Source organism: Phocoena phocoena, chromosome 15 (genome assembly GCF_963924675.1).
Source record: "Phocoena phocoena chromosome 15, mPhoPho1.1, whole genome shotgun sequence".
Classification (NCBI taxonomy): domain Eukaryota; kingdom Metazoa; phylum Chordata; class Mammalia; order Artiodactyla; family Phocoenidae; genus Phocoena; species Phocoena phocoena.
In genome coordinates this window covers 15,727,719-15,753,674 of record NC_089233.1, presented here as the reverse complement: position 1 = coordinate 15,753,674, position 25,956 = coordinate 15,727,719, and the positions used below count along the sequence as shown (strand labels likewise).

At 49.2% G+C, this 25,956-nt stretch overlaps 3 protein-coding genes across 3 annotated transcripts in view; all 3 read left to right on the top strand.

Moving 5' to 3' along the window:
- SRCAP (Snf2 related CREBBP activator protein) overlaps positions 1-5,654 on the top strand; it is a 30,678-nt gene extending 25,024 nt beyond the window's left edge. Inside the window, exons 27-32 of the mRNA XM_065892799.1 lie at positions 130-326; positions 422-536; positions 980-1,099; positions 2,426-2,620; positions 2,777-2,860; positions 2,964-5,654. Coding sequence (XP_065748871.1) covers positions 130-326; positions 422-536; positions 980-1,099; positions 2,426-2,620; positions 2,777-2,860; positions 2,964-5,654 — 3,402 coding nt within the window. The remainder of the gene's footprint in view (positions 1-129; positions 327-421; positions 537-979; positions 1,100-2,425; positions 2,621-2,776; positions 2,861-2,963) is intronic.
- Positions 5,655-6,435: 781 nt separating this feature from the next.
- On the top strand, positions 6,436-9,588 carry TMEM265 (transmembrane protein 265). The gene is made up of 3 exons (XM_065891825.1): positions 6,436-6,630; positions 7,683-7,853; positions 9,129-9,588. Exons 2-3 carry the CDS (start codon positions 7,686-7,688, stop codon positions 9,288-9,290), a joined length of 330 nt encoding a protein of 109 aa, XP_065747897.1. The 5' UTR covers positions 6,436-6,630; positions 7,683-7,685; the 3' UTR covers positions 9,291-9,588.
- A 4,386-nt stretch (positions 9,589-13,974) lies between these two features.
- Positions 13,975-25,934, top strand: PHKG2 (phosphorylase kinase catalytic subunit gamma 2). Its single transcript, XM_065892809.1, has 10 exons — positions 13,975-14,082; positions 14,414-14,526; positions 21,114-21,289; positions 21,545-21,599; positions 22,615-22,680; positions 22,764-22,927; positions 24,736-24,826; positions 24,922-25,075; positions 25,148-25,273; positions 25,372-25,934. The coding sequence occupies exons 2-10, from the start codon at positions 14,432-14,434 to the stop codon at positions 25,663-25,665; spliced, it is 1,221 nt and encodes a 406-aa protein (XP_065748881.1). The 5' UTR covers positions 13,975-14,082; positions 14,414-14,431; the 3' UTR covers positions 25,666-25,934.
- Positions 25,935-25,956: the final 22 nt, after the last annotated feature.

Sequence of the window (25,956 nt, the reverse complement as noted above, 5' to 3'; positions counted from 1 at the left end):
CCTTAGAGGCTCGCCTCAACTCTGTCTCCTTTTTCCAGGGTTCAGAGTCCCAGGAGGGGCCCCCACTAAGCCTTGGTGTGTTTTTGGAGATATGTCTCCCAATACTATTTTTTTTTCCTTTTCCTCTAGGCCTTGATGGAACGATTCAATGCAGACAAACGCATATTCTGCTTCATCCTTTCAACTCGGAGTGGGGGTGTGGGCGTGAACCTGACGGGGGCAGACACTGTTGTTTTTTATGACAGCGACTGGAATCCTACCATGGATGCTCAGGCCCAGGATCGCTGTCACCGAATTGGCCAGACCCGAGATGTCCACATATATAGGTATTGCCTATTCTCCCCTTACCTTACTTTCCCTTTGCTAATAGGGTTTTATTGATGTATTTGTCTGTTTATACATGTCCTTTATCACCCCCTAGGCTTATCAGTGAACGGACAGTGGAAGAGAACATCCTAAAAAAGGCAAACCAGAAGAGAATGTTGGGAGACATGGCAATTGAGGGAGGCAACTTCACCACAGCCTATTTTAAACAGGTACTAAGATCTTCCAGTCTGTGCAAGAGAGAACTGCTATGGCTGTAGGAGTTACTACTGCTTATTAAAAAGGATGCTTTGGGGGCTTCCCTGGTGGCGCAGTGGTTGAGAGTCCGCCTGCCGATGCAGGGGACACGGGTTCGTGCCCCGGTCTGGGAGGATCCCACATGCCGCGGAGCGGCTGGGCCCGTGAGCCATGGCCGCTGAGCCTGCGCGTCCGGAGCCTGTCCTCCGCAACGGGAGAGGCCACAACAGTGAGAGGCCCGCGTAACGCATAAAAAAAAAAAAAAAAAAAAAAAAAAAAAAGGATGCTTTGGCCTCCACAGATCTGCCTCTTCAACTAGTGGTGCATCTGATACTACTAAGAGCTATCAGCTTCATAGCTATAGACCTGGGACTAACATTCCGTTGGCTCTGACACTTTTCATATGTTCTTTCCAAAGCAGACCATCCGAGAGCTGTTTGATATGCCTCTGGAGGAACCATCTGGCTCATCTATACCCTCTGCCCCTGAAGAAGAGGAAGAGACTGTGGCCAGCAAGCAGACCCATATCCTGGAGCAGGTGAAAAAAGAGTGGGCAGGGACTTCACTGGCCATCCAGTGGTTAAGACTCTGTGTTTCCACTGCAGGGGGCACGGGTTCGATCCCTGGTCGGGGAACAAAGATCCCACCGCAGAAAAAGAGTGGGCAGTCCCTAGAGTAGAGCTAATGGTTGTAGTGTGTGTTGTCTCTCAGTCTTTTGAGTTTGTCCAAGGGGAAAGAACTATTTCTGCTGCTTCCCAGATTACAGTTGGCCTTTGATAGTTGTGAGTAGATTGTTTATTGGTTCACATGATTTCATAGATAGAACACAGAATATGGAGTCCACGGTTCTAGGTTTGAGCTCCAACAGTGCTTCTTTTTTTTGGGCGGTACGTAGGCCTCTCACTGTTGTGGCCTCTCCCGTTGCGGAGCACAGGCTCCGGACACGCAGGCTCAGCGGCCATGGCTCACGGGCCCAGCCGCTCCGCGGCACGTGGGATCCTCCCGGACCAGGGCACGAACCCGTGTCCCCTCCATCGGCAGGTGGACTCTCAACCACTGCACCACCAGGGAAGCCCCAACAGTGCTTCTTAATTGTGTTCGTTAAGCCACATCCATTTAATCTTCTGAGCCTCACTTCCGAGTTTTCTGAAATGCTAAATTAGAAGGAAGTAACTGAAGGTTAAATAGCATAGTGGATGTAAGAAGTGCTTTGTATATGGTGTAAAACTCTCATTTCCCAAACATTAATGCATACTAGAATCACTTGGAAGGCTTTGAAAAAGATTGATTCCTGGGTCCCATCTCACAGTCTACTTAAATCATGATTTTGAGTGGTGAGGTCTGGGCATTTGTATTTTTTCAGAAGTAGACAGATGTTTAGGAACTGTAGGTGTGGATTATCATGGAGAAATTTTCCCCTACCAAGTGCCTTCCTCTCATGCTCTAGGCTACTTCCCTCAGTGACTTTGCTGTGATCTCCCTGGATATTCATCTCAGGGGAATGATCATATGTTAATCTGTTGTCATGAGGCATCTCAGTGCAAAAAAGAATTGTGGATTATTTTGTATTCAAAACTTCTGGGATTGCTTTTTTAAAGAGATTTAAGGCTTACTTGAATGGAAAGTAAGTGGAACTAGAGGTCTCTAAAACAGTTATTTTGTCCCTGGTGGCACTCCTGGTTGAATCTGTTCCATTCTTTGTGGACCACTGTGTTGCTTTGGTAATTTTGGGGGCCCAGAAGAGAGTTGAGTTCTGATGTAAATCTGGTTTGGTGTAAACGTGGCCTCAAACATTTGCCAGAATCAAATCACAGGATGTAAAGTTCTTTAATTCTCATGGTTATTCTTCCCCACACCCTCATAGGCATTGTGTCGGGCAGAGGATGAAGAGGATATCCGTGCGGCCACCCAGGCCAAGGCTGAACAGGTGGCTGAGCTTGCAGAATTCAATGAGAATGATGGGTTTCCTGCTGCTGACGGAGAGGAGGCTGGTCGGCCTGGGGCTGAAGATGAGGAGATGTCCCGGGCTGAGCAGGAAATTGCTGCCCTTGTAGAACAGGTCTGTGTTGGATCCACTAGTTCTCAATCTCACCCTCCACAACTCCTTCCTCTGGACTCTGCGACCTTCTTTCTGTCTTCTCTGGTGAAAATATTCAAGGGTGATGGGCCCTGGGCACCAGGTCCCTATGTTCATCATCGCTGCTCTTCCCCACAGCTGACCCCCATTGAGCGCTATGCCATGAAATTCCTGGAAGCCTCACTGGAGGAGGTGAGCCGAGAGGAGCTCAAGCAGGCAGAAGTGAGTATGGGGGTGGGGATAGAAGTGGAAAGTGGCTGCTTTCCACCCACTCCCCATGCCTCTTGCCTCCCTCTGACCACTCATTGGGCTCTGTTTTTGGTAGGAGCAAGTGGAAGCTGCCCGCAAGGACCTGGACCAAGCGAAGGAGGAGGTGTTCCGCCTACCCCAGGAGGAGGAGGAGGGGCCAGGGGCTGGGGATGAGGTTTCCTGTGGGACTGGTGGAGGCAGCCACCGGCGCAGTAAGAAGGCCAAGGCCCCCGAAAGGCCAGGGACTCGCGTCAGTGAGCGTCTTCGTGGAGCCCGGGCTGAAACTCAAGGGGCAAACCACACTCCTGTCACATCCATGCATCACCCCCGCAACACCTCCACACCCCCCCGCTGCAGCCCTGCCAGGGACCGAGTTCCCCGGCCAGCGCCTAGGCCTCGACCCACTCCAGCTTCAGCTCCTGCTGCAATTCCTGCCCCAGTCCCTGCCCCAATCTCTGCCCCAATCCCCATTTCAGCCCCAAATCCAATAACCATGCTTCCTGTCCATATCTTGCCTTCTCCCCCTCTTCCTTCTGCACAGATTCCTCCCTCTTGTTCTTCTGCCTGTACCCCTCCTCCTGCCTGTACCCCTCCACCAGCTCATACCCCACCTCCAGCCCAGACTTCTCTCTTAACTCCTTCCTCCCCTCTCTTGCTTGGTCTACCTTCTGTGCCCATTTCCCCACCAGTCACCAACCTCCCCTTGGGCATGGGGCCTGAGGCAGAGCTGTGTGCACAAGCAATGGCATCTACTGAGTCCCTGGAGCTGGCTGATATGGCCAGTTCCGAGACTTCCCCAATTACTCTTGTGCCCCCTAAGGATCTGTTGCCAGTTGCTGTTGAGATCCTGCCTATGTCAGAGAAGAACCTTTCTCTCACCTCTTCTGCACCTAGCCCAAACCTGGCAGCTGGCAGCGTCCCCAACGGTCAAGAGCAGGAGGTGCCCGAGCCTGCTGAGGCGACCATCCTCTCAGTGCTGCCTGATGGTGAGGAAGTGGCCACGTGTCTGAGTGAGAGCAATAGGCTGGAGCTCCCACCCTCAGCAGCATCTGATGAGCTACTTCAGGAGCCACTGGAGGCTGACAAGAACTCAGAAGAGCTGGTGGAAGCCCAGACCCCAACGTCTACCCCAGAGAAACCACAGGAACTTGTTTCAGCTGAGGCCGCAGCCCCATCAACCTCATCCTCGGCCACCTCCACACCTGAGGGTCCTTCGCCTGCCCGGCCCCCTCGGCGTCGCACCAGTGCCGATGTAGAAATTAGGGGTCAGGGGGCTGGTCGGCCAGGGCAGCCTCCAGGTCCCAAAGTGCTTCGCAAGCTGCCAGGACGGCTAGTGACTGTGGTAGAGGAAAAGGAACTGGTGAGGCGACGGCGACAGCAGCGGGGAGCTGCCAGCACCCTAGTGCCTGGGGTCTCTGAGACTGGTGCCAGCCCGGGAAGCCCATCTACCCGCAGCATGTCGGGGCCAGAATCCTCACCTCCCACCAGTGGTCCCTGTGAAGCTGCTCCCCCATCCACACTGCCCATCCCAACCCAGCAGCCCTTCATAGCTCGCCGTCGCATTGAGCTGGGGCTGACTGGTGGGGGCAGCCCAGAAAATGGAGAAGGGGCACTACTTGCCATCACCCCTCCTGCTGTGAAACGTCGCAGGGGGAGGCCCCCCAAGAAGAACAGGTCTCCAGCAGATGCTGGGCGAGGGGTGGATGAGGCACCTTCATCCACCTCTAAGGGAAAAACCAGTGGGGCTGACTCAGTCCCTGGGGCTGAGACCCTTATTGTTGCGGAGCCTGTCCTGGCACCCCAGCTTATTCCTGGGCCCCAGCCTCTTGGACCCCAGCCAGTTCATAGACCCGAGCCTGTCATCCTATCACCTGTGGAGAAAAGAAGGCGTGGGCGGCCCCCTAAGGCCCGAGATTTGCCCATTCCTGGGACCATTTCCTCTCCAGGGGATGGCAGCTTAGAGAGCCGGACACAGCCACTCCCGATACCGCCACCCCTGCCACCGCTCCCACCACTCCTAGCCTGTCCCACTGCTACTGTCGCCAACACTGTCACCACTCTCACCATTTCAACATCCCCACCCAAGCGGAAGCGGGGCCGACCTCCCAAGAATCCACCGTCACCTCGGCCCAGCCAGCTCCCTGTCTTGGACCGCGACAGCTCTCCTGTCCTTGAGAGCTGTGGATTGGGGAAGCAGCGGCAACCCCAGGGCCAGGGGGAGAGTGAGGGTAGTTCATCTGATGAGGATGGAAGCCGCCCCCTCACCCGCCTGGCCCGCTTACGTCTTGAAGCAGAAGGAATGAGGGGACGAAAGAGTGAAGGGTCCATGGTAGTGGCTGTAATTCAGGATGATCTGGATTTAGCGGATAGTGGGCCAGGCGGGTTAGAATTGACACCTCCCGTGGTCTCATTGGCTCCAAAACTGCGTTCGACCCGGCTGCGTCCAGGGTCTCTAGTTCCCCCACTAGAGACTGAGAAGGTGCCTCGCAAACGGGCAGGGGCCCCAGTTGGCTGTGGTCCTGGGCTGGCAAAGCGGAGCCGCCTGCAGCCCCCAAGTCCCCTGGGGCCTGAGGGTTCAGTAGAGGAGTCTGAGGCTGAAGCCTCAGGTGAGGAGGAGGAAGGGGATGGGACCCCACGGCGCCGGCCTGGCCCCCGCCGGCTTGGTGGGGCCACCAACCAAGGGGACCAGCGTATTTTGCGCAGCAGCGCCCCTTCCCACTTGGCTGGCCCTACCATTAGTCACAGAGGCCGTAAAGCCAAGACGTGAGTGGGCTGCCCCCCTTCACCTAGGCTTTCTGCCATGGCCCCTCTCCCTCCATGACCAGGCCTGACTCTGTTAACCACTACTTGAAGTCTTTTGAGGGGGGAATCCTCCAGGGAGACATAGGGGCCTTCTCCCTTCTTTCCACCAAAGTAGGGGGTAGGCAACTGGTTGTCATGGAAACGGGGCTCTTCACATATCCCCTTCCCTTCCACCCCACATGGCTGGGCAGTGTTAAGGGTGGCAAGATAGTCTTTGTCCCCACCCCCTTGTACTTGATTTCCCCAGCTATCTTTCACAGCCCCCCACCCTTAGGGGAAGGGGGAGGGGCTTCTCTACAATGAGTTTTTTTCTTTTTTTCTTTTTTTTTTTTTTTAAGAAGAAAAAAATAATAAACTTAGTTTCTGTATGAGCATCCGCGTAAGGAGGCTTCTGATTTTCTGGTCTGGTGGAGGGTTGGGTGGGAACTTGGGTATCAGTTTTCTCTTCTCTCTTGCTCTTGCTAAGACCCTAGTACCTGATCTCTAACTCAGAATTATGTATCTTTGAGGCAGAAATCTCCACGCAAGAAGAGGGAAGAATGGCAAATCTTATCTGGTAGGGTACCTTTCCCTAAAGTTTCAATTTTAAGTCATTCAGACTCATACTTTTCCTCTCCTACCTTCTATTCCCTTGGTTGCTGGACTTTCCTTGGGAGCTATCTGATGCCTCAGACTTTTCCCTGCTTTAATCCCTCTTGCTCAGGTGCTTTCACTCCCTTTCCAGAAGGCAGGCATTCTACCTCCAGTTACTCCATCTAGCCAGACTGGTTTGAATCAGCCACACCCCCTTCCGAGCTTCTGGGGCTCTTCGGATGGTGGCTGGCCACCCAACCCCACCCCTGGGCTTGGCTTGGAGCCCTGAGTCAGCTCCATCTCCACCCAAGCCAAATCAAACCTGAGGCAGGAGCCGAAACTCACAGTTCCTCAAGGCCTATAGCCAGGTAAGAGTCCCCATTTGTTTTTACATTTTCTCTGATCTCAATTCCCTGGACCCTCTCCTTGTGTTCTCCCCTGATGACTGTACTGTGTTTACCTCATCTCAGTTGTTTACTCACATCCATTCTCCTGCAGCTTTGTGGCACATATCATTCTTGGCTCTTGCCTCTTTTCTTTAACCTTTCCTATCCTTTGTTACTTGTGTTCTGAGAACTGCAAGTGTTTTCATTTTGTCTAGGGTGAAGGGGAATGGTTGGGGATGAAGGTAGAAAGGCAGTTTGATGCCAGGGCTCTGAGGGCTTGGGAAATAGGGAGATGAGAAATGATTAAGTAGGGCATCATTATGCAGGTTTCTGTGTGGCTTATGAGGTCATTTGGACTCAGTGTTAATCTGATTGTGTTGTATGACCTGGGTTAAATGGAGAGAGGAGGTGGAAGGGAGTCAGCATAGCAAGGGAGGCTCTAATTTGGGGAGGGTGAGATGTTTCTGAAGTTGAGTTTCCTCAGCTACAAAGAGAGCTTAGATGGGTACTTTTCCCCTACTTTCCCCCATCCCCAGCACTGTGTTTTCCCATGAAATGGCTGATTTCCTTAAAGTGGAGTACAGGACCTAGGATGCCATTCTCTGATTCCTCCTTAATATTTGAGGGCAGCCTCTAAGGAGCTTCAGGGCCCTTTGAAATACAGTTTAAAATCACTGAATTGGGTAGTCTCAGACTCCTAGCAGTTTTTGAGATTCTGTGTTTTTCTACTGCCTCTCGGCATGCACCTGTCATTTTGCTTTTCCCCACTTGCCAAAACAGTAAGTAAAACAGATAATGCTACATTCACACCAGCTTGCCTTTAAAGACTGGGAACCTTAGGCTGAGGAAAAAGGATTCCAGACACACATTTCCTCTCAGTCTATGAGTCACTAGGGGAATTCCCCAGGTAAGGCAGCATTTCTGAGAGTTCGACTAGGCCATGACATGATCAGAGAGGTGGGTAGAGTCTGAGCAAGACTCTACCAGGGGTTCAGTTGTTGGGCTTACAAGTGTCTTGACTGTATCGCCTACAGGTGATGGAGGACGAGGAGAAGGCAGTGGAGAGCTTGGTGAGCAACACGGACGCTGCTCGTTCTCCATCCCCCATTCGCTGCTGTTCGCTCCGCCTCCGCTACTTGGCAGCTACTAGCATTATATGTGGCTGCTCTTGCCTGGGAGTCGTGGCCCTTGTGTTTGCCATCAAGGTGAGGAAAGCAATTCCTATGGAAGCAGGGGTGTGGGTGTAGTAAGGCAATGGTTCTGTATACCCGATCTATCTATATTGATCAAACAGTTAATAAGTACCTGCCAGAGCCTGGCTGTGGGCCTGGTGCCAGAAATAGGAAAAAGACATGGTTCCTGCCGTCAAAGGGCCCACAGTCTAACAAAAGAGATGGCTGTGAAAATGGGTAATTATTAATGGAATACAGCTCATCAGTTCTATGATAGAGGAAGCACAGTGTATTCCAGGAGCTATGTATGTGTATATATATGTATGTAAGTACATGTACATTTATAATAGAGTAGGTGAACAGGAAAGGCATCCTAAGGGAGTAAAAAGAAAGTAATCTTAAAGGATGAGTGAATAAGGGTAAAAGCGCATTCCAGGCGAAGGGAGCACAGGCAGCCTATACAAAGGCAACCTGGACTATTAGTTCAGCATGAATGAACCAGTAAGGAACAGTGAGAGATGAAGCCAGAGGATCCAGATTCCCAAGAGCCTCCAGTGCTGTGCTTAGGAGTTTCAGCTTTATCTGGGAAGTACTGGGGAGCCTTTCAAGGATTTTTGTAAAGGAGAATGACATGGTCAGATTTGTGTTGTAGTTAAGGTCTACTCTCAAGGCCTATAAAGAGGATGAATGGGAAGGGGCAAGACTCGGGGCAGCTGAGCAGTAACTAGAACAATCTATAGGAGTTCGGAAGAAGCTATGAAGTTTTTGAGAGGGCTTCACCATTTCAAAACATCTAACAGAAACCTCATGTGTACCTTTTGGAATTTCCTCGACCCTAGCTGTATTTTTATCAGAAACTGTTTTCTTATCGTCATAATTTCTGGATTTCATTAGGGCAAAATCATAAAAAGAATCCTTAATGAAAAAGATGAGGCCCATTGGGCTAATGAGAATAGAGTGTTGTTTGGTTGGACATGAGTGAAATACTCCAAGATTGGTCACTGTTTCTTGCCAAGAATTCCAAATTCTGAATGAATCTGAAATGAGTAGAAAAGGATGGGGAATAAAATGAAAAGTATTTTTCCGTATGCGATCTTCTGAGCAAACAACAGCCATCCTGAAAAGGAGGCAGAGCAGAGTGGGTACCTTACTTTGCAGTTGAGACATGAGAGTTAGAAACTGGAAAGGGAGGTGGAGGGTTTGGGTGTGAGATTTTGAGCCAAGATGAGGATGTAGGATTGGAGTGGGGCAGAGGGCATTTTGGGGCAGAAGCAGGGGGAGAACCTAACCAAAAACCTGCCCCCACAGGCGGAAGAGCGGCATAAGGCAGGCCGGTTGGAGGAGGCAGTGCACTGGGGGGCCCGGGCCCGGAGGTTCATCCTGGCCAGCTTTGCCGTCTGGCTTGCTGTCCTTGTTCTGGGCCCGCTGCTTCTATGGCTGCTCTCCTACGCCATCGCCCAGGCTGAGTGACCCTAGCTGGCCTTTGCTGAGAGTCAGCCGAGACATCCTGAATCCTGCAATGCGGCATTGCTAGGGTCTGGTGCCAACAATGGTACTTCCTGGCTGGAAGGATGGTGCCTCTCTCAAAGGGCTTTGGAAGAGAGAGGCAGCAGCTGAGACTGATGAGGGGAGGTCAGCCTGCTCTGTTCTTTCAGTGCCCACCATCCCCTATTCCCCCCAATCTCCTCCATCCTAGGGGCCTCTAGGAGGTGGGATTGAAGCCCAGGCCTGATTTTATTAGTATTTGTTTTGTAATAAAAGTCTTTTTTCGTGGCGAAATGCTCCTGTCTAATTGTTCTTCCCCTGCTTTTCCCTGGGCCCTTAGTGAGAGCCAGACTGGACATCTGACTGATGGCAGAAGCCTGCATCTCCCCTTACCTAGGGGCTTCAAGAGGAGGAAAGGATTTTTTTCCCCCTTTTCCTTCTTCTTCTGGAAGTTTCCCTTCTTGGAAAGACCCAAACTTCTCCCTTACCTATCAACAGAGACCCTTAGGCCACAGAGGAAAAGTCGTAGCAGCAGCTACTAGTTATTGAGTGCTTACTATATTCCAGGCTGTGTGCTAAGCATTTTATATTTCTTAACTTCTTCAGTCCTCAAAATCACTCAATAGTAGGTACTACTGTTTTTATTTTATAGTTGAGGAAACAGGCACAGATTATCCAAGGTCACACAGCTAGTAAGTGGCAGAGCTGGAATTCAACCTAGACAGTTAGTTCCAGAGCTGAGAGAGGAGTGAAAGGATTGGATAATAGCAACCACCACCCTGTATGTAGAAACTTGTATGATTATAATGAATTTTCATATCCTGTATCTTGGGCCTTGTGATAATATTTTAAACATTTTTAAAATTGTGAGGTACACAAAGCAAAATATCCAAAACAGAATAGACAGCTCAATAAGTTAACACAAAGAAAACATCTGAAAAACCACCATTCAGTCAATGTAACCAATTTAACATTGCCAGCACTCCAAACCCTCCTTTATACCCCTCTCAATCACTACACCTTCGTTTCTTCCCCCAGGTAACTTTCTGTTTGTTACCCACAAGTATTCTGACTTCTAACAATGTAGTTTGGTTTTGCCTGCATTTGAACACTATATAAATGGAATCATATGTATTCTTTTTATGTCTTGCTGCTTTTACTTAACATCGCTTGTGAGATTGATCAATATTTGGTGTAGCTGTAGTTTTCGTTACTGTATAGTATTCCATTATATGACTATATTACAATTTACCGATTTTCTGTTAGTGGACTTTTGGAATGTTTCCCATTAGGATATTATGAATCATGCTGCTTTGGACATTCTTGTACATGTTTTTTGAAGTACACGTACCCTGGGAATGAAATTTTGGGGTGATTTCACCAGCAGAGCACCTAAAGGAATTAGAGATGTTGCACGATGAAGATTAAAGGGGAAGGAGGGGCACATGATGGTTGTTTTCAGTGTTCCAGAGTGTTTCAGGAAGGAAAAGTGAAGGGAATCCATTGTTGGTCCAGAGGTTAGAACTACAACAATGGGTAGAAGCCATATAAACAGCAGTGGTTCTGAACCTTGACTTCACAATGGAACCTCCTGGGGAGCCTTAAAAAGTAACTTATGCCTGAGCTTTACCCCCCCAGAGATTCTGATTTAATTTGTGTGAATTGCTGCCTGGGCATCAGGATAACTCATTTTAGAGAGATTTTTTACAAAAAATTTTTGAAGCTAGTATTTGATTAATTAGCAGCTTCAGTTTACTAGAATATCCCATTTCCCCAAACTGATTACATGAGGTCTTGCTATTTTTTAACTCCTTATTTTGAAAAAATTTCAAATCTATAGAACAGTAACAGTACAATGAACTCATGTGTACTCTTACCTAGATTTATAATGTTTAACTTCACCACATTTGCTTTATATCTTTCTAAATATACGTAATTGTTACTGCTGAATCATTTGAGGGTAAGTTGAAGGCCCTTCATCTCTAAATACCTCATGATCTATATCTCCTAAGAACAAGGATATTCTCTCACATAACTACAGTACAATTATATAATTCAGAGAAGTTAACATCAGTACAATATTATCTTCTACTATATAGTCCATATTCAAACTTGCCAGTTGTCCCAGTAATGTCCTGTATAGCAATTTCTGCTTTAGGGTCCAGTGTGGGAACACTTATTGCATTTAGTTTGTCATATCTCTTTAGCATTCTTCAATTTTTAGTAGGTCCTCACCCTTTCTTTTTTTGTCTTTCATGACATTTTTGAGGTGAGGCCTTTTGTAGAACGTCTCTCGGTTTGGGTTCTTATGACTGAATTCAGGTTATGCATTTTTGGCTAAAATATTACATAAGCTGTATGTCCTCAATACATCACATCGAGAGGTATATGTCAATTTGCCCTTTTACTGGTGGAGGTAACATTGACAACTTGATTTTAAGGTAGTGTCTGTCAGATTTCTGCAGAGGTAAAGATACTTTTTTCCTTTGTAATTAAAAAGTTATCTGTATAGGGACTTCCCTGGTGGCGCAGTGCTTAAGAATCCGCCTGCCAATGCAGGGGACACGGGTTCAGGCCCTGGTCTGGGAAGATCCCACATGCCGCGGAGCAACTAAGCCCGTGCGCCACAACTACTGAGCCTGCGTGCTGCAACTACTGAAGCCCGCGAGCCTAGAGTCCATGCTCTGCAACAAGAGAAGCCACCACAGTGTGAAGCCCACGCACCGCAACGAAGAGTAGCCCCCGCTCACCACAACCAGAGAAAGCCCGTGCGCAGCACCGAAGACCCAACGCAGACAAAAATAAAATAAATAAATTTACCAAAAAAAAAAAGTTACCTGTATAAATACCTCAGCAACTTTTTACCAGTAATTTTAATGTCCATTTTGCCCAAGTCAGTTATTCTGAGGCTTACAAAATGTTGATGTTTTAACTTTATCATTCTTTCTATACTTATTAGTTGGCATTCTACTATAAAGAAGGTCTTTTTCTCTTTCATTTATTTATTTACAATTTTTAGTGTCAGTATGGTCTCAGATTGTTTTTAAATTCAATTTGTTATACCCATTACTGTCATTAGCCTTCTTAAATTGTTTTGTTGCGGTATAATTTACCTACAGTAAAGTACACAGATCTTATGTGTGCCGAATGGTGAATGTTTTTACACGAACACACCTGTGTAATCACCACCTAGGTGAATAGAACATTTCTAGTACATCAGAAGGCTCCCTCATAGCCCTCTCAGTCTCATTATCCTTTTTGTCCCTGATTTCAACCTGGTTCTTGTGTTTAAGTCCCCATCTTTCTTCACTTGCTTTCTGGCACAAATTATTCCAGGCTCATCTTGTACTTTCTCTGCTCCAGCCTGGGAATTGGCCATTTCTCCCAAGGAGGCCTGGTTTCTTTTATTGAGGACTGTTACTTTGAAATCAGTATCTAGACACTAGCTATGCTCACTCTACTGGGACATTATTGCTTCTAGGCCCTTTCAGAGGTTAGAGCTAGAAAATATCTAATTTTATCTATCTTAAGTCATTTCTTGAAATCATACCTCCAATTTCAATCAATCATAAGGTGCTCTCCTTTCCCTATTCTAAATTCCATATTCCCACAGTAAGAATCTAGGCTGCCAACTACATCAATCTTTATTGACTTGCTCAATTTCAAAATAATTATCCCATTATGCTACCAAACAACAAGTCTACTAAGTACAAGATTTCTTTGCAACTATTTTGTCTTTAGATTAACGGTATAAGGTCAAAGTACTCTGTTAAAAAGTTACTTGGACTCGTTTTTCTCCTCTTACATGCTTGCAATCCCAAAGTGACATTTCTAAGATTAAATGAATTCATTCTCTGCCTCCTGGAACACAACCTCCACAAGGGTAGGGACCTTATTTTTTTTCATTGCTATTAGTCTAACTCTTAGACGCTCAACAAATATTTGTTGAATGAGTAAGTGAATGCCAGGGTTGAGCTGTGCGCTGAGATTTATGAAGTGAGTCGCTCCTGGCAGAATCTCATAACCTGGTAGGCCTCGAACAAAGTGTGATATTCCCCAAGGCTTTCGGGAGGTGGTAGTGGAAGACTGGGAAAATGTATAACCCCAGATGGTGAGCACTAGGGCTTTGGAGGTATTCGAGAGTCGGAGCAGCCACAGGACGACAAAGCCTCTTCTGCCTGACGGGCCGTGGCTCGTACAAGTTCGTACCAAGTAGCCAGGTTGAGGGCCAAGCTGCATGCTCTGCTCCTCAAAGCAGGCGCTTTGGACTAGGCTGCTAATATTTTTAAAAGCCGAATTGAGATAGGGATTCTGAGAGACTGAGGGGACCATGCCCAAGTCCGGGAGTCGAAGGCGCAGCGAGTCCCGCGTCCCAGCTACCCGGAGGTCACACTTACCGGTAAATCTAACTTCCGGGTCCCGTTCCAGGCCTCCAGCCCCACTGGTCAATAAGCTCCGCCCCCTGCTGGCCCCAGCAGATGCCGTGCCCTGATTGGCCGTATCTGAAGCCCCGCCCTAGCGTCGCAACCCCAGGTAACTCCGAGCTCCAACTCCCGCGCCAGCCTCGGGACTCTCGGCTTCTTATTGGACTACCAGTTTCCAATCGGAAGGGTCTTTGAACCTCAGTCTTCGGGTGGCGCTGGCCATTGGCGGACAGAATGGGGGCGGGGCCTGAGGTCGTCGCCGGCACTGCCTGTGGATAAGGTAAGGGACTAGAGGCGAACCAGGCGACAGGGCGGCATCGCGTCGACTCTGACTTCTCTCCCCGCCCCCGCGGGTGAGCCCGCGCGAGACCCCGCGCCCCCTCCCAGCGCCCGCCCAAGTGCGCCTGCGCAGCAACAGCCACCAGCCCGACTGCCCCTTCCCCTCTTCCTCCGCACCTTTTCCCTTCCTCTCCCCCGCCCCCCTCCCTGCCTTGCTATCCCGTCCCGACCCCTAAGGCCCTTTCGTGGGGTCTCCCTAGTCCCTGTCCTTCCCCCACCCCGTCCCCATCCCACAGGATCCTGGCTCCCCAGCCGCAAGGGCTGCGCCTCTGCGAGCCGCGATGTTCGTCCTCTCAGAGCCTGTGGGCCTCCCTGCCTTCACTGCCCTCCGTTTCCTCCACACAGGCCCCCACCTACTTCAAAATGACGCTGGACGTGGGAACGGAGGATGAGCTGCCCGACTGGGCTGCGGCCAAGGAGTTTTACCAGAAGTACGACCCTAAGGACGTCATTGGCAGGTGAGCTCACGGCAGGGAAACAGAGGTCCAGAGAGGTCAGGTCCTAGCCAGGGTACACAGTTCTCTCTGAGGGCTGAAGAGTTCTAAATGAGAAGGGTCAGTGGTGAGTGGAGGAACATTTGGTGACTAGACTCTTATTCTGGGTCAACCCCCATTTTTTCACGAATTCATTCATTTGTGTGTTCAACAAACATAATTCAAGCACCTACTGGGTGCCAGACACAAAGATAAACATGGGGAGTGTAGAAGAGATGTTTATGCCTTGGAGGTACTCCAAGTGATGTGACTGAAGGAGACACATGAACATATAAAAAGTATCAGGCTGTGTAAAAAGTGCTGCTGGGTCTCAGAAAACCACATCTTCCCAGAAGTGGTGATATTTGGGTCTTGAAGGATGAGTTGGAGTTCAGCACACACCAAATAGAAGGAAGTCATCACCTGTAGAGGCAGTGGCCGATACATTTATTCATCAAGGTTTCCTAAGCATGTACAATGTGCTGGGTGCACTGTGCTAGGCACTGGAGATGTAAGACCCACACCTTAACATCTTACAAGATTTCTGTTCTCCTGGAGTTTATGTTCCAGTGGTAGAGAGAGACAATAGACATGAAAACAAGTTAAAGTTCATTGTAAGTGCTAGGGAGAAATTAAATAGGGTTATGGAACAAGAGAAATTAATGGAGTTGAGACTTGGACGATGAGAATGAACAGGTCATGAGCTGAGGCAGGATATATTCCGGGCAGAGGGAACTGCCATGTTCAAAGGCTCAGCATAGGAAAGGGCCTATTCAAGCAACAGATAGAAGATGATAGTGACTAGAATGTTGTAAGAGTGGGAAAAGGTGGAGGAAATTAAGTTGGAGAGGTAAATAGAGGTTGGATTATGTAGAGCCTTGGGCCAGGATAAGGAATTTTTTAAAAAATAAATTTATTTATTTATTAATTATTTATTTTTGGCTGTGTTGGGTCTTCGTTGCTGCCTCGGGCTTTTCTCTAGTCGCGGCGAGTGGGGGCTACTCTTCGTTGCGGTGCACGGGCTTATCATCGCGGTCGCTTCCCTTGTTGCGGAGCACGGGCTATAGGCGCCTGGGCTTCAGTAGTTGTGACTTGTGGGCTCTAGAGGGCAGGCTCAGTAGTTGTGGTGTATAGGCTCAGTTGCTCCACGGCATGTGGGGTCTCCCCAGACCAGGGCTCGAACCTGTGTCCCCTGCATTGGCAGGCGGATTCTTAACCACTGCGCCACCAGGGAAGTTCCAGGAATTTTTTTTTAATATTTTTTTTGATGCGGACCATCTTTTTTTTTTTTTTTTTTCTGGACCATCTTTAAATTCTTTACTGATTGTTACAATATTGCTTCTGTTTTATGTTTTGGTTTTCTGGCCGCAAGGCACGTGGGATCCTAGCTCCCCAGGGATCGAACCCGCACCCCCTGCATTGGAAGGCAAAGTCTTAACCACTGGACTGCCAGGGAATTCCCTAGGGTAAGGAATGTAAAGTTTGCTCTGGTGATACTGGTGGTTTCCAGTAGGGTAGTAATATGATCTGATTTACATTTCTGTGATTTGGGGCCTAGGAACTTAACCTTTCTATGCCTCAAAGTCTCTCCATTATAAATGGGAGAATTAAAAAAAGAGCCTACCTTGTAGGTTGCTGTGAGGACAGAAAGAGTTAATATGATACTCTTAGGACACGTCCTGGCACATGGTGAGTGCTTAATACAGGTGTGTTGTTACATTTAAAAAAGATCATTCTGGCTCTTATGTGGAGAGTGGATAGGAGAGGGGCAAGAATGGAAGCATAGAGACCAGCTAGGAAGCTATTGATTCATTCAGGCTAGAGATGGTGATGGTTTAGACTAGAGTGGTAGTGGTAGAGATGGAGAGAAGTGGATAATTTAGGTGATGGCTTGAAGGGAGACTTGATACAATTTCCTGAAGGATTGGATATGGACCACAAGGGAAAGGGAAGAAAACAAGAATAAATTCTAAGGTTTGGATTTGAGTGCTTGAGTACCATTTACTGAAATGAAGAAGACTGGGGAAGATCAGTCTGGAGGGAGGTGTGAGCAAGTCAAGAGTTCCACCAACTGGAGCTGTCCAGTGGGCATGTGAGTCTGGAACTCAAACAAGAGCGCTGGGCTAGAGCTGTTTACTTGGGAGGCATCAGCATATAGATAGTAGTTGGCAAGAGAAATGTGAAGTAGTGAAAGAGACCTAGGCTCAGACTGTGGGGCGTGTCACCATTAAAGAGTTAGAGAAGGAGGAGCCAGCAAGGGAAACTACAGAGATGCCATCTGTGAGTTAGAAAGAAAAACACAAGAGTATGTTTGGGACTTCCCTGGTGTGCAGTGGTTAAGAATCTCCCTGCCAATGCAGGGGACATGGGTTCAATCCCTGGTCCAGGAAGATCCCATATGCCACAGAGCAACGAAGCCCGTGCGCCACAACTACTGAGCCTGCATTCTAGAGCCCGTGAGCCACAACTGCTGAGCCCACATGCCAGGCGCCTGTGCTCCACAACAAGAGAAGCCACGGCAGTGAAAAGCCCGCACACTGCAACGAAGAGTAGCCCCCCCGCTTGCTGCAACTAGAGAAAGCCCGCGCGCAGCAATGAAGACCCAGTGCAGCCAAAAATAAATTAATAAATTAATTTTTTAAAAAACCCACCAACTTTAAAAAAAAGGAAGAGTGTATTTCTGGAAGGTTGGCATGGTCTGCTGTGACACATGCTGCTGAGGCCAGGAAATCCAATGGTGGTGTGACCGTTAGATTTGTTCAGACTTCTTTTAGATAGCACATGGAGATGTCAAAAAGGTTGTTGGAGTCAGGAATTCTGGAGAGAAATCAAGGCTTGAGACAGCGTAGCAGGAAGCATTTGCACATAGTTGGTATTTAAAGCCCCTGGGGGGAATTCCCTGCGGTCTGGTGGTTAGGACTCTGTGCTTCCACTGAAGGGGGCATGGATTTGATCCCTGGTCAGGGGACTAAGATCCCACATGCCGCGCATGGCGTGATCAAAATTTTAAAAAAAGACACAAAACTCCTGGGTCTGGTTGGAGGTCACAGGGAAGAGAGAATATTGGGAAAAGAAGAGAGCTGAGATCCAAGTCCTGAGATGCTACAAGGTTTCAGGACCAGGTGAGGGAAGATGCACTGAGGCTAGGAAGAGCCCTTAGGTAAAAACAGTGGTTCCACTGCCAAGGGCACAGAAGAACCAGTTTTGAAGAAGGCAGATCAGAGAGTAGGGTCCTTATCGTTTCATTCCAAGATTACTGTGGTAGCATCATACCTCGTCTCTCTCTTCTACCTTTTCCCTCTTGTTTTTCCTGCACAGTAAATTACCTGCACACTCTAACTAAATTACTTTTTCCAGAGTACCAATTTCAGACCTGAAGCTTTAAAAGAGCTTGACACATTCTGGAAATTGGTGACAAGTTATAAGTCACTGAAACAAAGGTTGAAGAGCAGGGTTATAGCCAGGGATGAGGCTGAAAAGAGACTAAGAAGTTGGTGAAGGCCTTGAGTGACAGATGAAGGAATTCGGATTTGACTTTTATCTTGTAATTAATAGGGAGGCAGTATGGAAAGAAAACAAGAATTTTGAATGCATTCCACAGGTAACTGTAAGGTTGAAAGTATTAGGTATCATTTAAAAAGAGGACAGTTGCTTTAAGGGTACTGCTGAGGAATGAGGGAACACAGAACTTAGTAAAGAATTTAAACAGGGAAGTTTTTAAGCAGTGAATGACACAATTGGGACTGTTTTAAGAAGCTAGTTCTCAAAGCAGTGTGGCAGATGGGTGGCAGTGGTTGAGATTAGCAGCAGGGAGATCAGTTAGGAGGCCATCGTAGTGGTGGGGATGGAGTACTAGGAAACAGATTTGAGAGATAATACAGGATGGGCTGGACTGGTTGGATGTTGTAGATTGTGAAGGAGAGGGCGAAGCCAAGAATAGCACCAGTGTTTCTAGTTTGGGAGTCGGATTGAATGGCACTGCTATTAATTGAGATCAGGAATTGAGGAGCTAGTGTCGGGAAGATGAAGTGTTCAGTGGTCATGATGACAGTGAGAGGTCTCTAGGACCCTTGGGAAGCAATTTATTCAGTAAGATGTGTTGGTCTGACATCTAGGGGAGTTCCCTGGTGGCCTAGTGGTTAGGCTTCCGGGCTTTCACTGCCATGGCCCGAGTTCAATCCCTGGTCGAGGAACTGAGATCCCGCAAGCTGTGTGGTGCAGCCAAAAATAAAAAAAAAAATGGCGAGGGGGTGGGGTAGACATCTCAGCATGAATGTTGAAGTCATGGAGGTGGATAAGATTACTGAGAGTGTATATAGCCTGAGAACAGGGCCAAGGATGGGATCCTGGGGAAGTCTTAAGATTTAAGGGGTGGGCAGAGAACAAGGTACTGGGGTGCATCAGTAGGAAGAGTTTGGACTTTGAGTCTGAACACCCAGGTTTCCCATGTAGATAGTCATGACACATAGTAGGAAGGCTTAATTAAAAGGGAATGCTCCTACAGGTAGGGGCTTCCCTGGTGGCGCAGTGGTTGAGAATCCTCCTGCCAATGCAGGGGACATGGGTTCGAGCCTTGGTCCGGGAAGATCCCACGTGCCAAGGAGCAACTAAGCCCATGCGCCACAACTACTGAGCCTGCTCTCTAGAGCCCGCGAGCCACAGCTACTGAAGCCCGCCTGCCTAGAGCCCATGCTCCACAACAAGAGAAGCCACTGCAGTGAGAAGCCCGCGCACCACAATGAAGAGTAGCCCCCACTCACCTCAACTAGAGAAAGCCCGCGCATAGCAACGAAGACCCAATGCAGCCAAAAAAAAAAAGAATAAATAAAATAAATAAATAAAAGAAAAAAAGGGGAATGCTCCTACAGATAACATGCTATAGGATACCAGCGATGGGAGTGGTCCCTCCCTCCTGGAGAATAAACAAAGAATTGGTAGACGCAGCATTCATTTTGGGCCTTAAAGCGGGGATTCTTTGCTTTATGGCTTCAAAGGATCCTTGACCACCCCCCTGCCCCGAAATAATAAAAATGTTGGATATATGTGGCAGAGGTCTCCAGCTTTCCACAAATTCTCAGAGGTTCATTAAAAGATGAGTAATAATTAGACCAGGGACCTCAAACTCAGGTGCCCTTTGTAGTTGGGCAGAAAATGAAAACTGTGAAGTGGCCAAGAGTAAAAGAGTAGGAAGTGGTGGGCTTCCCCGGTGGCGCAGTGGTTGAGAGTCCGCTTGCCGATGCAGGAGACGCGGGTTCGTGCCCCAGTCTGAGAAGATCCCACATGCCGCGGAGCGGCTGGGCCCGTGAGCCATGGCTGCTGAGCCTGCGCGTCTGCGTCCGGAGCCTGTGCTCCGCAACGGGAGAGGCCACAACAGTGAGAGGCCCGCGTACTGCAAAAAAAAAAAAAAAAAAAAGAGGAAGTGGTGAGCATTGTGGCAGCTGGAGCGTTCTTGTTCCAACTAAGATATGTGAATTCAGATTTGTAAATAACAATGCACTGACCACAGTGTAATATATCTGTGGGCTGTGTTTGCCTGGAGGGTCAATAGTTTGCATCCATTGATTGAACCAGAGATGTGGGTGACAGGCATTTCAAGCAAAAGGAGTTACATAAAGGCAAGGAGGCCCTGGGAGCACGGCAGTGAGGTTGTGAATGGCAGCCAGGGAACCAGCATGCGAAATGTGGTATGAGGTCAGATCCTGGAGAGATTTTCACCTTAGCCTGAAATACTTGTAGGGTCACACGGAGTTGGTGACAGAGCCAAGCAAGGAAATCCCTGTCTAGGACTTTGTGTTTTTTTCTTCTTTTTGGCCATGCCATGCGGCTTGTGTAATCTTAGTTCCCTGACCAGGGATCGAACCCGAGCCCTCTGCAGTGGAAGAGTGGAGTCCTAACCACTGGACCACGTGGAATTCCCTAGGACTTTGTCTTTACAAAGCCAAATGGGCTTTCCTGTCTCTACCTCATTAACGCCTTTCAGCATCCCTTCAAGATATTGTTGGCTACGTTTCAGAGCAGGTGAAGTGGAAGCCCAGAGACCTTATGTCAGTGGGTCACTTGGAGGTTAATTAGTGACAGATTTGGGGCCTAAACCGAGATCTCCTACTTCTCAACTTTGGTCTTCTGGTCAGTGGCCCAATATTTATTTGGAGCCTCCTTCACTTGAGATATTGTAGGGGAACTTTGGGATTTAGATGGGGTAACCATGGAAGTGGGTAAAATCTGGAGGAAGCCTTCCCACTTTCTCCCTGTGGGGTTCTAGGGCAAGGGGCAGGTTCTGGGGCCCAGTGCCTAGGCTCACCCATGGAGGGAGTGGCAGAGACTGGAACCCAGGACCCCTGCCTGCCTGCCTGCCCTATGAGCTTTGTGTTGCACATTGCTGGATGCCCAGGTTGCTTGCTGATGCTGCTGTGAAGCTCCTGCAGGCCAGGGTGAGCTCCTTGGGAGTTCGCCCTGTTGTCTAAATGGGTTTCCAGAGTCTGGCATAGTGGGTGTGAGGCTGCCAAGGCTCTACTCTGCGTGGAAATGAGAGAGCAGGAGGCCCTGACTTGTGCGTTGTCTGACTCTGGCAGAGGAGTGAGCTCTGTAGTCCGCCGTTGCGTGCATCGAGTTACTGGCCGGGAGTTTGCGGTGAAGATCATGGAGGTGACAGCTGAGCGGCTGAGTCCTGAGCAGCTGGAGGAGGTGCGAGAAGCCACGCGGCGAGAGACACACATCCTTCGCCAGGTCGCCGGCCACCCCCACATCAGTGAGGCTGCATTCCCTGCTCCTGTTAGCCCTGCCCACAGCCCACTTCCCCCAGCACTGCCTCCATGCCTCTGCTCCCTTAGTCCTGGCTCCGCTGCACCTCAAAGTGTGGCCAGCCTTTGGGTCCCTACTGCCTCCTTTGGTTCTCCTTCCTTCCCAGTAACAGTCCACTGCTGCCTCAGGGTGGAAAAGGCCCTTTAATGTGCATCTGCTCCTTTCCATCTCTGTCTCTCTGCCTTTCTGCCTCTTTCCCCAGTCACTCTCATCGATTCCTACGAGTCTTCTAGCTTCATGTTCCTGGTGTTTGACCTGTGAGTATCTCCCAGCCCCAATCGAGAAGCCTCCTCCTCACCTCCATGCATGGCCCCAGCCTTACAGCACAGTGGGCTGAAGACCTTCCTCTGCTCCCACTCAGGCCTGCCTGCCAGCTCAGGGCTCTGGCCCTTCTCCCTAGGTGCCCAGATTGAGGCAAGTTCTTCAAGAGTCATAGTGACCAGCTAAGTACAAAGGGTCTTCATGAGACCCTGTTTTAGGAGGAGGGTGTTTATTCGTGAGCTGACCACATATAAATAGACTCTCCCTCACCAGTCTCCCAGTGTTTAACACCCTCCACTGGAGTCTCTGTCTGCCCATCAGTTCTTTTTCTGGTCGGTCTAAAGCTGAATGTCAGATATTATACAGTGCTATAATGCAAACCAGTTGCAAAGGTACTTCAAAAGAGAATGGTTTGGATACCAGATGTTTAAGAGAGGCCCTTGGAAGAAACTTACAAAGTCTTCAGACAGTAATGACCCTCTGCAAAAGTCGAGGGGAAGTGGGAAGTGTCTGTTACACCACCATGCAACTTTGCAGAACCTGGTGTGTTCTTTATTTCAAGGATTGATGCAGAGTTGCAATTATAACCTCAGATTTTAAAGACAAGATAAAATAAGCAAAATTCAAAATAAAGTCCCATTCAACTTTCTTCCTACTATTAACTGGAAAATTTTGGTCCGTGGTCTAAATAGATTCACTTCAGAAGGCGTTTTGTGAGTGTATTCTCAGATAACACAGACTTCCTGTAAATGATTATTATCACAAGGCACTTATTCTTGCTAAAATAGCCCCCTTGTGGCACAGTGCAGATATTTCGACGGCCAACCCATTGGGCCAAAGTGCCCCTGACATCCGGTTCACTCTTGGAGTGCTCTGTCTCGAGACCCTTTCATTTGTCTACAGAGGGATCTCTTTACTGGCCTCTTCCGTGGTATTTTCTGTGAGCACTGGCTTCTTTTCTCAGCCACCACTGTGAGGTGCACCTATCTCCCAACCCCTCCTATCCCTTAGGATGCGGAAGGGAGAGCTGTTTGACTATCTCACAGAGAAGGTGGCCCTCTCAGAAAAGGAAACCAGGTAATGGGTGAGCCTGCAACCCCTGGGATGAGCAGGGGGTGGGGCGGGACAGGGGGAAGCAAAGCAGACTGTGCCTCCCTCAGGTCCATCATGAGGTCTCTGCTGGAAGCAGTGAGCTTTCTCCACGCTAACAACATTGTACACCGAGACCTGAAGCCTGAGAATATTCTCCTAGATGACAATATGCAGATCCGACTATCAGATTTTGGGTTCTCCTGCCACTTGGAACCTGATGAGAAGCTTCGAGGTGAGGGGACCTGGTACCCTGAGAGGCTTGGGAGAGAAAGAGGCTCAGGCCTGGGGCTGGTTGGCTGGGTCTGAGAACTGGGTCCCAAGTACCAAGGAAAGGAAGGTCAGTGAGCACTTGCCAGGTCCCCACTGGGTGCAGAGCCTCGTGTGCAAATCAGTGTGGGCTTCCTGACCTGGAGGCAGACAAGTGAGAAGATCATGGCACACAGCAGGCAAGGAGCCATGCCAGGAAGCCAGGAAGGAGTACCTGATTCAGCTGTAGGGACCCACAGAGGAAGGGGCTCGGACCTCGGCCTGGGGAGGCTGGGCTTGTCACAGGAGGAAAAAGAGGGAGCGAGGGGTAGCAGGGCTCAGCTGTGCCTTTGGGGTCTGGCGGAGGCAGGTCCACAGTGTGCTGCTTAGGTGCTATGAGGAGCCTGGTGTGGCGCGACAGCCCTTCTCACCTCGTGCCCACACATTTGTTGTGACAACCATTTCTAGTGCAAGTGGAAAACTAAACAAAGTTCAACTGTGAGACTCCTCAGAGCCTTTAATATACTACTTCCTCTCCTTCAGTGGCTCTGCATTGGACTTACTAATAGCTAACATCCACTGGGCACTTACTGTGAGTAAGGCACCACACTGCGTCTACATGGCTTATTTCTCTAGATCCTCTCAACAGCTCTGAAATAGTATTTGTGTCTATTTTATAAGTGGGCTTAATGAGGTGAGGTGACTTGCCCAAGGTCACATAGGTGTGATTTGAACTTGGGCAGTATGACTCCAGAGTTCATGGTCTTAATCTGTGGACTTACACATCTTCCATATGCTGTGCTTTGTGTCCCTTTGGGCTGCCACATACACTGCCCTATTCTGCATCATTTTTGCCCCTGCCCACTCCAGCCTCTCCCTTGGCTTGGATAATTTAGCTTTTACTTTAAAGTTCTATGTCAGGTTAGAGCCCTTGCTTTTTGCTCTTATATCTCCCCCACTTCATGATACATGTCTTACTCTGTTATTTGTTTGCTTTCTGGCAGGTGGTGAACTTGGTAAGGGCACATCAAATTCGCCACTGTGTCTAGTGTGGTGCTTGGCACATGGTAGGCGTTCAGTAAATAGTTTGAGTTGGAATGAATTTCCCCAGAGAAATTCAGTTTCTCAATTCAGGCCTATTAAGATCTCTTCGAAGTGTGCCATGGATCACAGTTTGGAAATTGCTGGGATGGAAGAATTGGTGCCAGAAGAAACTAAAAATACAGGCTTAGATCAAGTCATGGAGGGTTCTGTGCTGTAGGAGTCTAGACTTGATCCTGAGGCCATGATGGGAAGCCAGGGAAGGGTTTTAAACAAACAATTTACCCAGAATGTGCCTTAAGAAATCCCATATTCCTACTCATTCCCCTTGGTTGAGTGGTGGTTCCACTAACTGCAGTAGAGATTATAGGAGGAGGAATAGATTTGGGCAGAAAGGAATGTAGAAAAGATTTAAGTTTTGTTTTCTATGTGTGTATATATGTAAAAACGTGGTAAAAAGTTGTGTGAGGAGTGGGTTGGCTGGAGGGTTGGGGGAGGCAAGTGATACAGTTGGATAGCACCTTTAAGTCAATCTAAAAATCAGGTTTTCCCAGGAAGGCCACCAGGAGCCTTGGTGGGTCCTTGAATTGTTCAGCAGGGCTAGGGTCTAATACCGAGACTTGGCAGAAGGCAGGCAGGAGCAGAATGGGAACACTTGGGGCTCTGGTGGTGTTGAGGCTCCAGCAGAGGTCTGGTGTTAAGGGTCCTTGAGGGGGCTGTGACATCCTATCAATCTCAGGCCTCTCTCCCCAGAATTGTGTGGGACTCCAGGTTATCTAGCACCAGAGATCCTTAAGTGCTCCATGGATGAAACCCACCCAGGCTACGGCAAGGAGGTCGATCTGTGAGTTTCTGGTCTCCCCCTTCCCTCCTCCTTTGTGTAGTGTCCTTCAACACATTCGCTCACCTAGTCCTCCCTGACTGTGGTCTCTTTCTCAGCTGGGCCTGTGGGGTGATCTTGTTCACACTCCTGGCTGGCTCGCCACCATTCTGGCACCGACGCCAGATCCTGATGTTACGCATGATTATGGAGGGCCAGTACCAGTTTAGTTCACCTGAGTGGGATGACCGTTCTGACACTGTGAAAGACCTGGTGAGCTGGGGCCATGAGAGGGCAAGGAGGGAGGCCCAAGAGCTGCCCTTCATGCTCTGGCATTTCCCGTAGATCTCGAGGCTGCTACAGGTGGATCCTGAGGAGCGCCTGACAGCTGAGCAAGCCCTACAGCACCCATTCTTTGAGCGCTGTGAAGGCAGCCAACCCTGGAACCTCAGCCCCCGCCAGCGGTTCCGGGTAAGCCTGAGAGTGTCAGGGTGTGGGCCTGCTCCTCTGTCCCATGATTTTTCTTTCGGTGGATGTGCCCGTGGAGCTCACACTGCCCCCTTTCCCAGGTGGCAGTGTGGACAGTGCTGGCTGCTGGACGGGTGGCCTTAAGCACCCACCGTGTACGGCCGCTGACCAAGAGTGCACTGTTGAGGGACCCTTATGCGCTGCGGCCAGTGCGGCGCCTCATTGACAGCTGTGCCTTCCGGCTCTATGGACACTGGGTGAAGAAGGGTGAGCAGCAGAACCGGGCAGCCCTCTTCCAGCACCGGCCCCCAGGGCCTTTTTCCATGATGGGCCCTGAAGAGGAGGGGGACTCAGCTACTATCACTGAAGATGAGGCCATGCTGGTGCTGGGCTAGTACTTCAGCCCTGAGGAATCCCAGGAAGCAGAACTCTCCAGGAGGAGGATTTTTATCATTCCAGCCCCTCTGGGCTATGGCCTCAGGCCCCCATGCCTGGCCAGGCCCGCCACTGATCAAAGTATCATAGAGACCAGCCCTGTACACCTACCCACACTGGCCAGGGCTTTGAGATCAGAGCTGAGGTGGAAGAGAGCCACCCAGAGTGCCATGCCTGGCCTTATCCATGCTGCCTGTGCCACGTATGCAATAAAATCTGCTACACGCCAGGGAGAGCCAGCGTCCTGTGTC

What these genes read in the sequence shown, in the direction of transcription:
- TMEM265 (XM_065891825.1), top strand. Translation starts at nt 7,686, where the DNA reads ATGGAGGACGAGGAGAAGGCAGTGGAGAGCTTGGTGAGCAACACGGAC. An exon ending in CCCTTGTGTTTGCCATCAAG is followed by an intron (nt 7,854 to 9,128) that starts GTGAGGAAAGCA and finishes CTGCCCCCACAG; the next exon opens with GCGGAAGAGCGGCATAAGGC.
- PHKG2 (XM_065892809.1), top strand. Translation starts at nt 14,432, where the DNA reads ATGACGCTGGACGTGGGAACGGAGGATGAGCTGCCCGACTGGGCTGCG. An exon ending in CGCCGGCCACCCCCACATCA is followed by an intron (nt 21,290 to 21,544) that starts GTGAGGCTGCAT and finishes CTCTTTCCCCAG; the next exon opens with TCACTCTCATCGATTCCTAC. An exon ending in ATGTTCCTGGTGTTTGACCT is followed by an intron (nt 21,600 to 22,614) that starts GTGAGTATCTCC and finishes CCTATCCCTTAG; the next exon opens with GATGCGGAAGGGAGAGCTGT.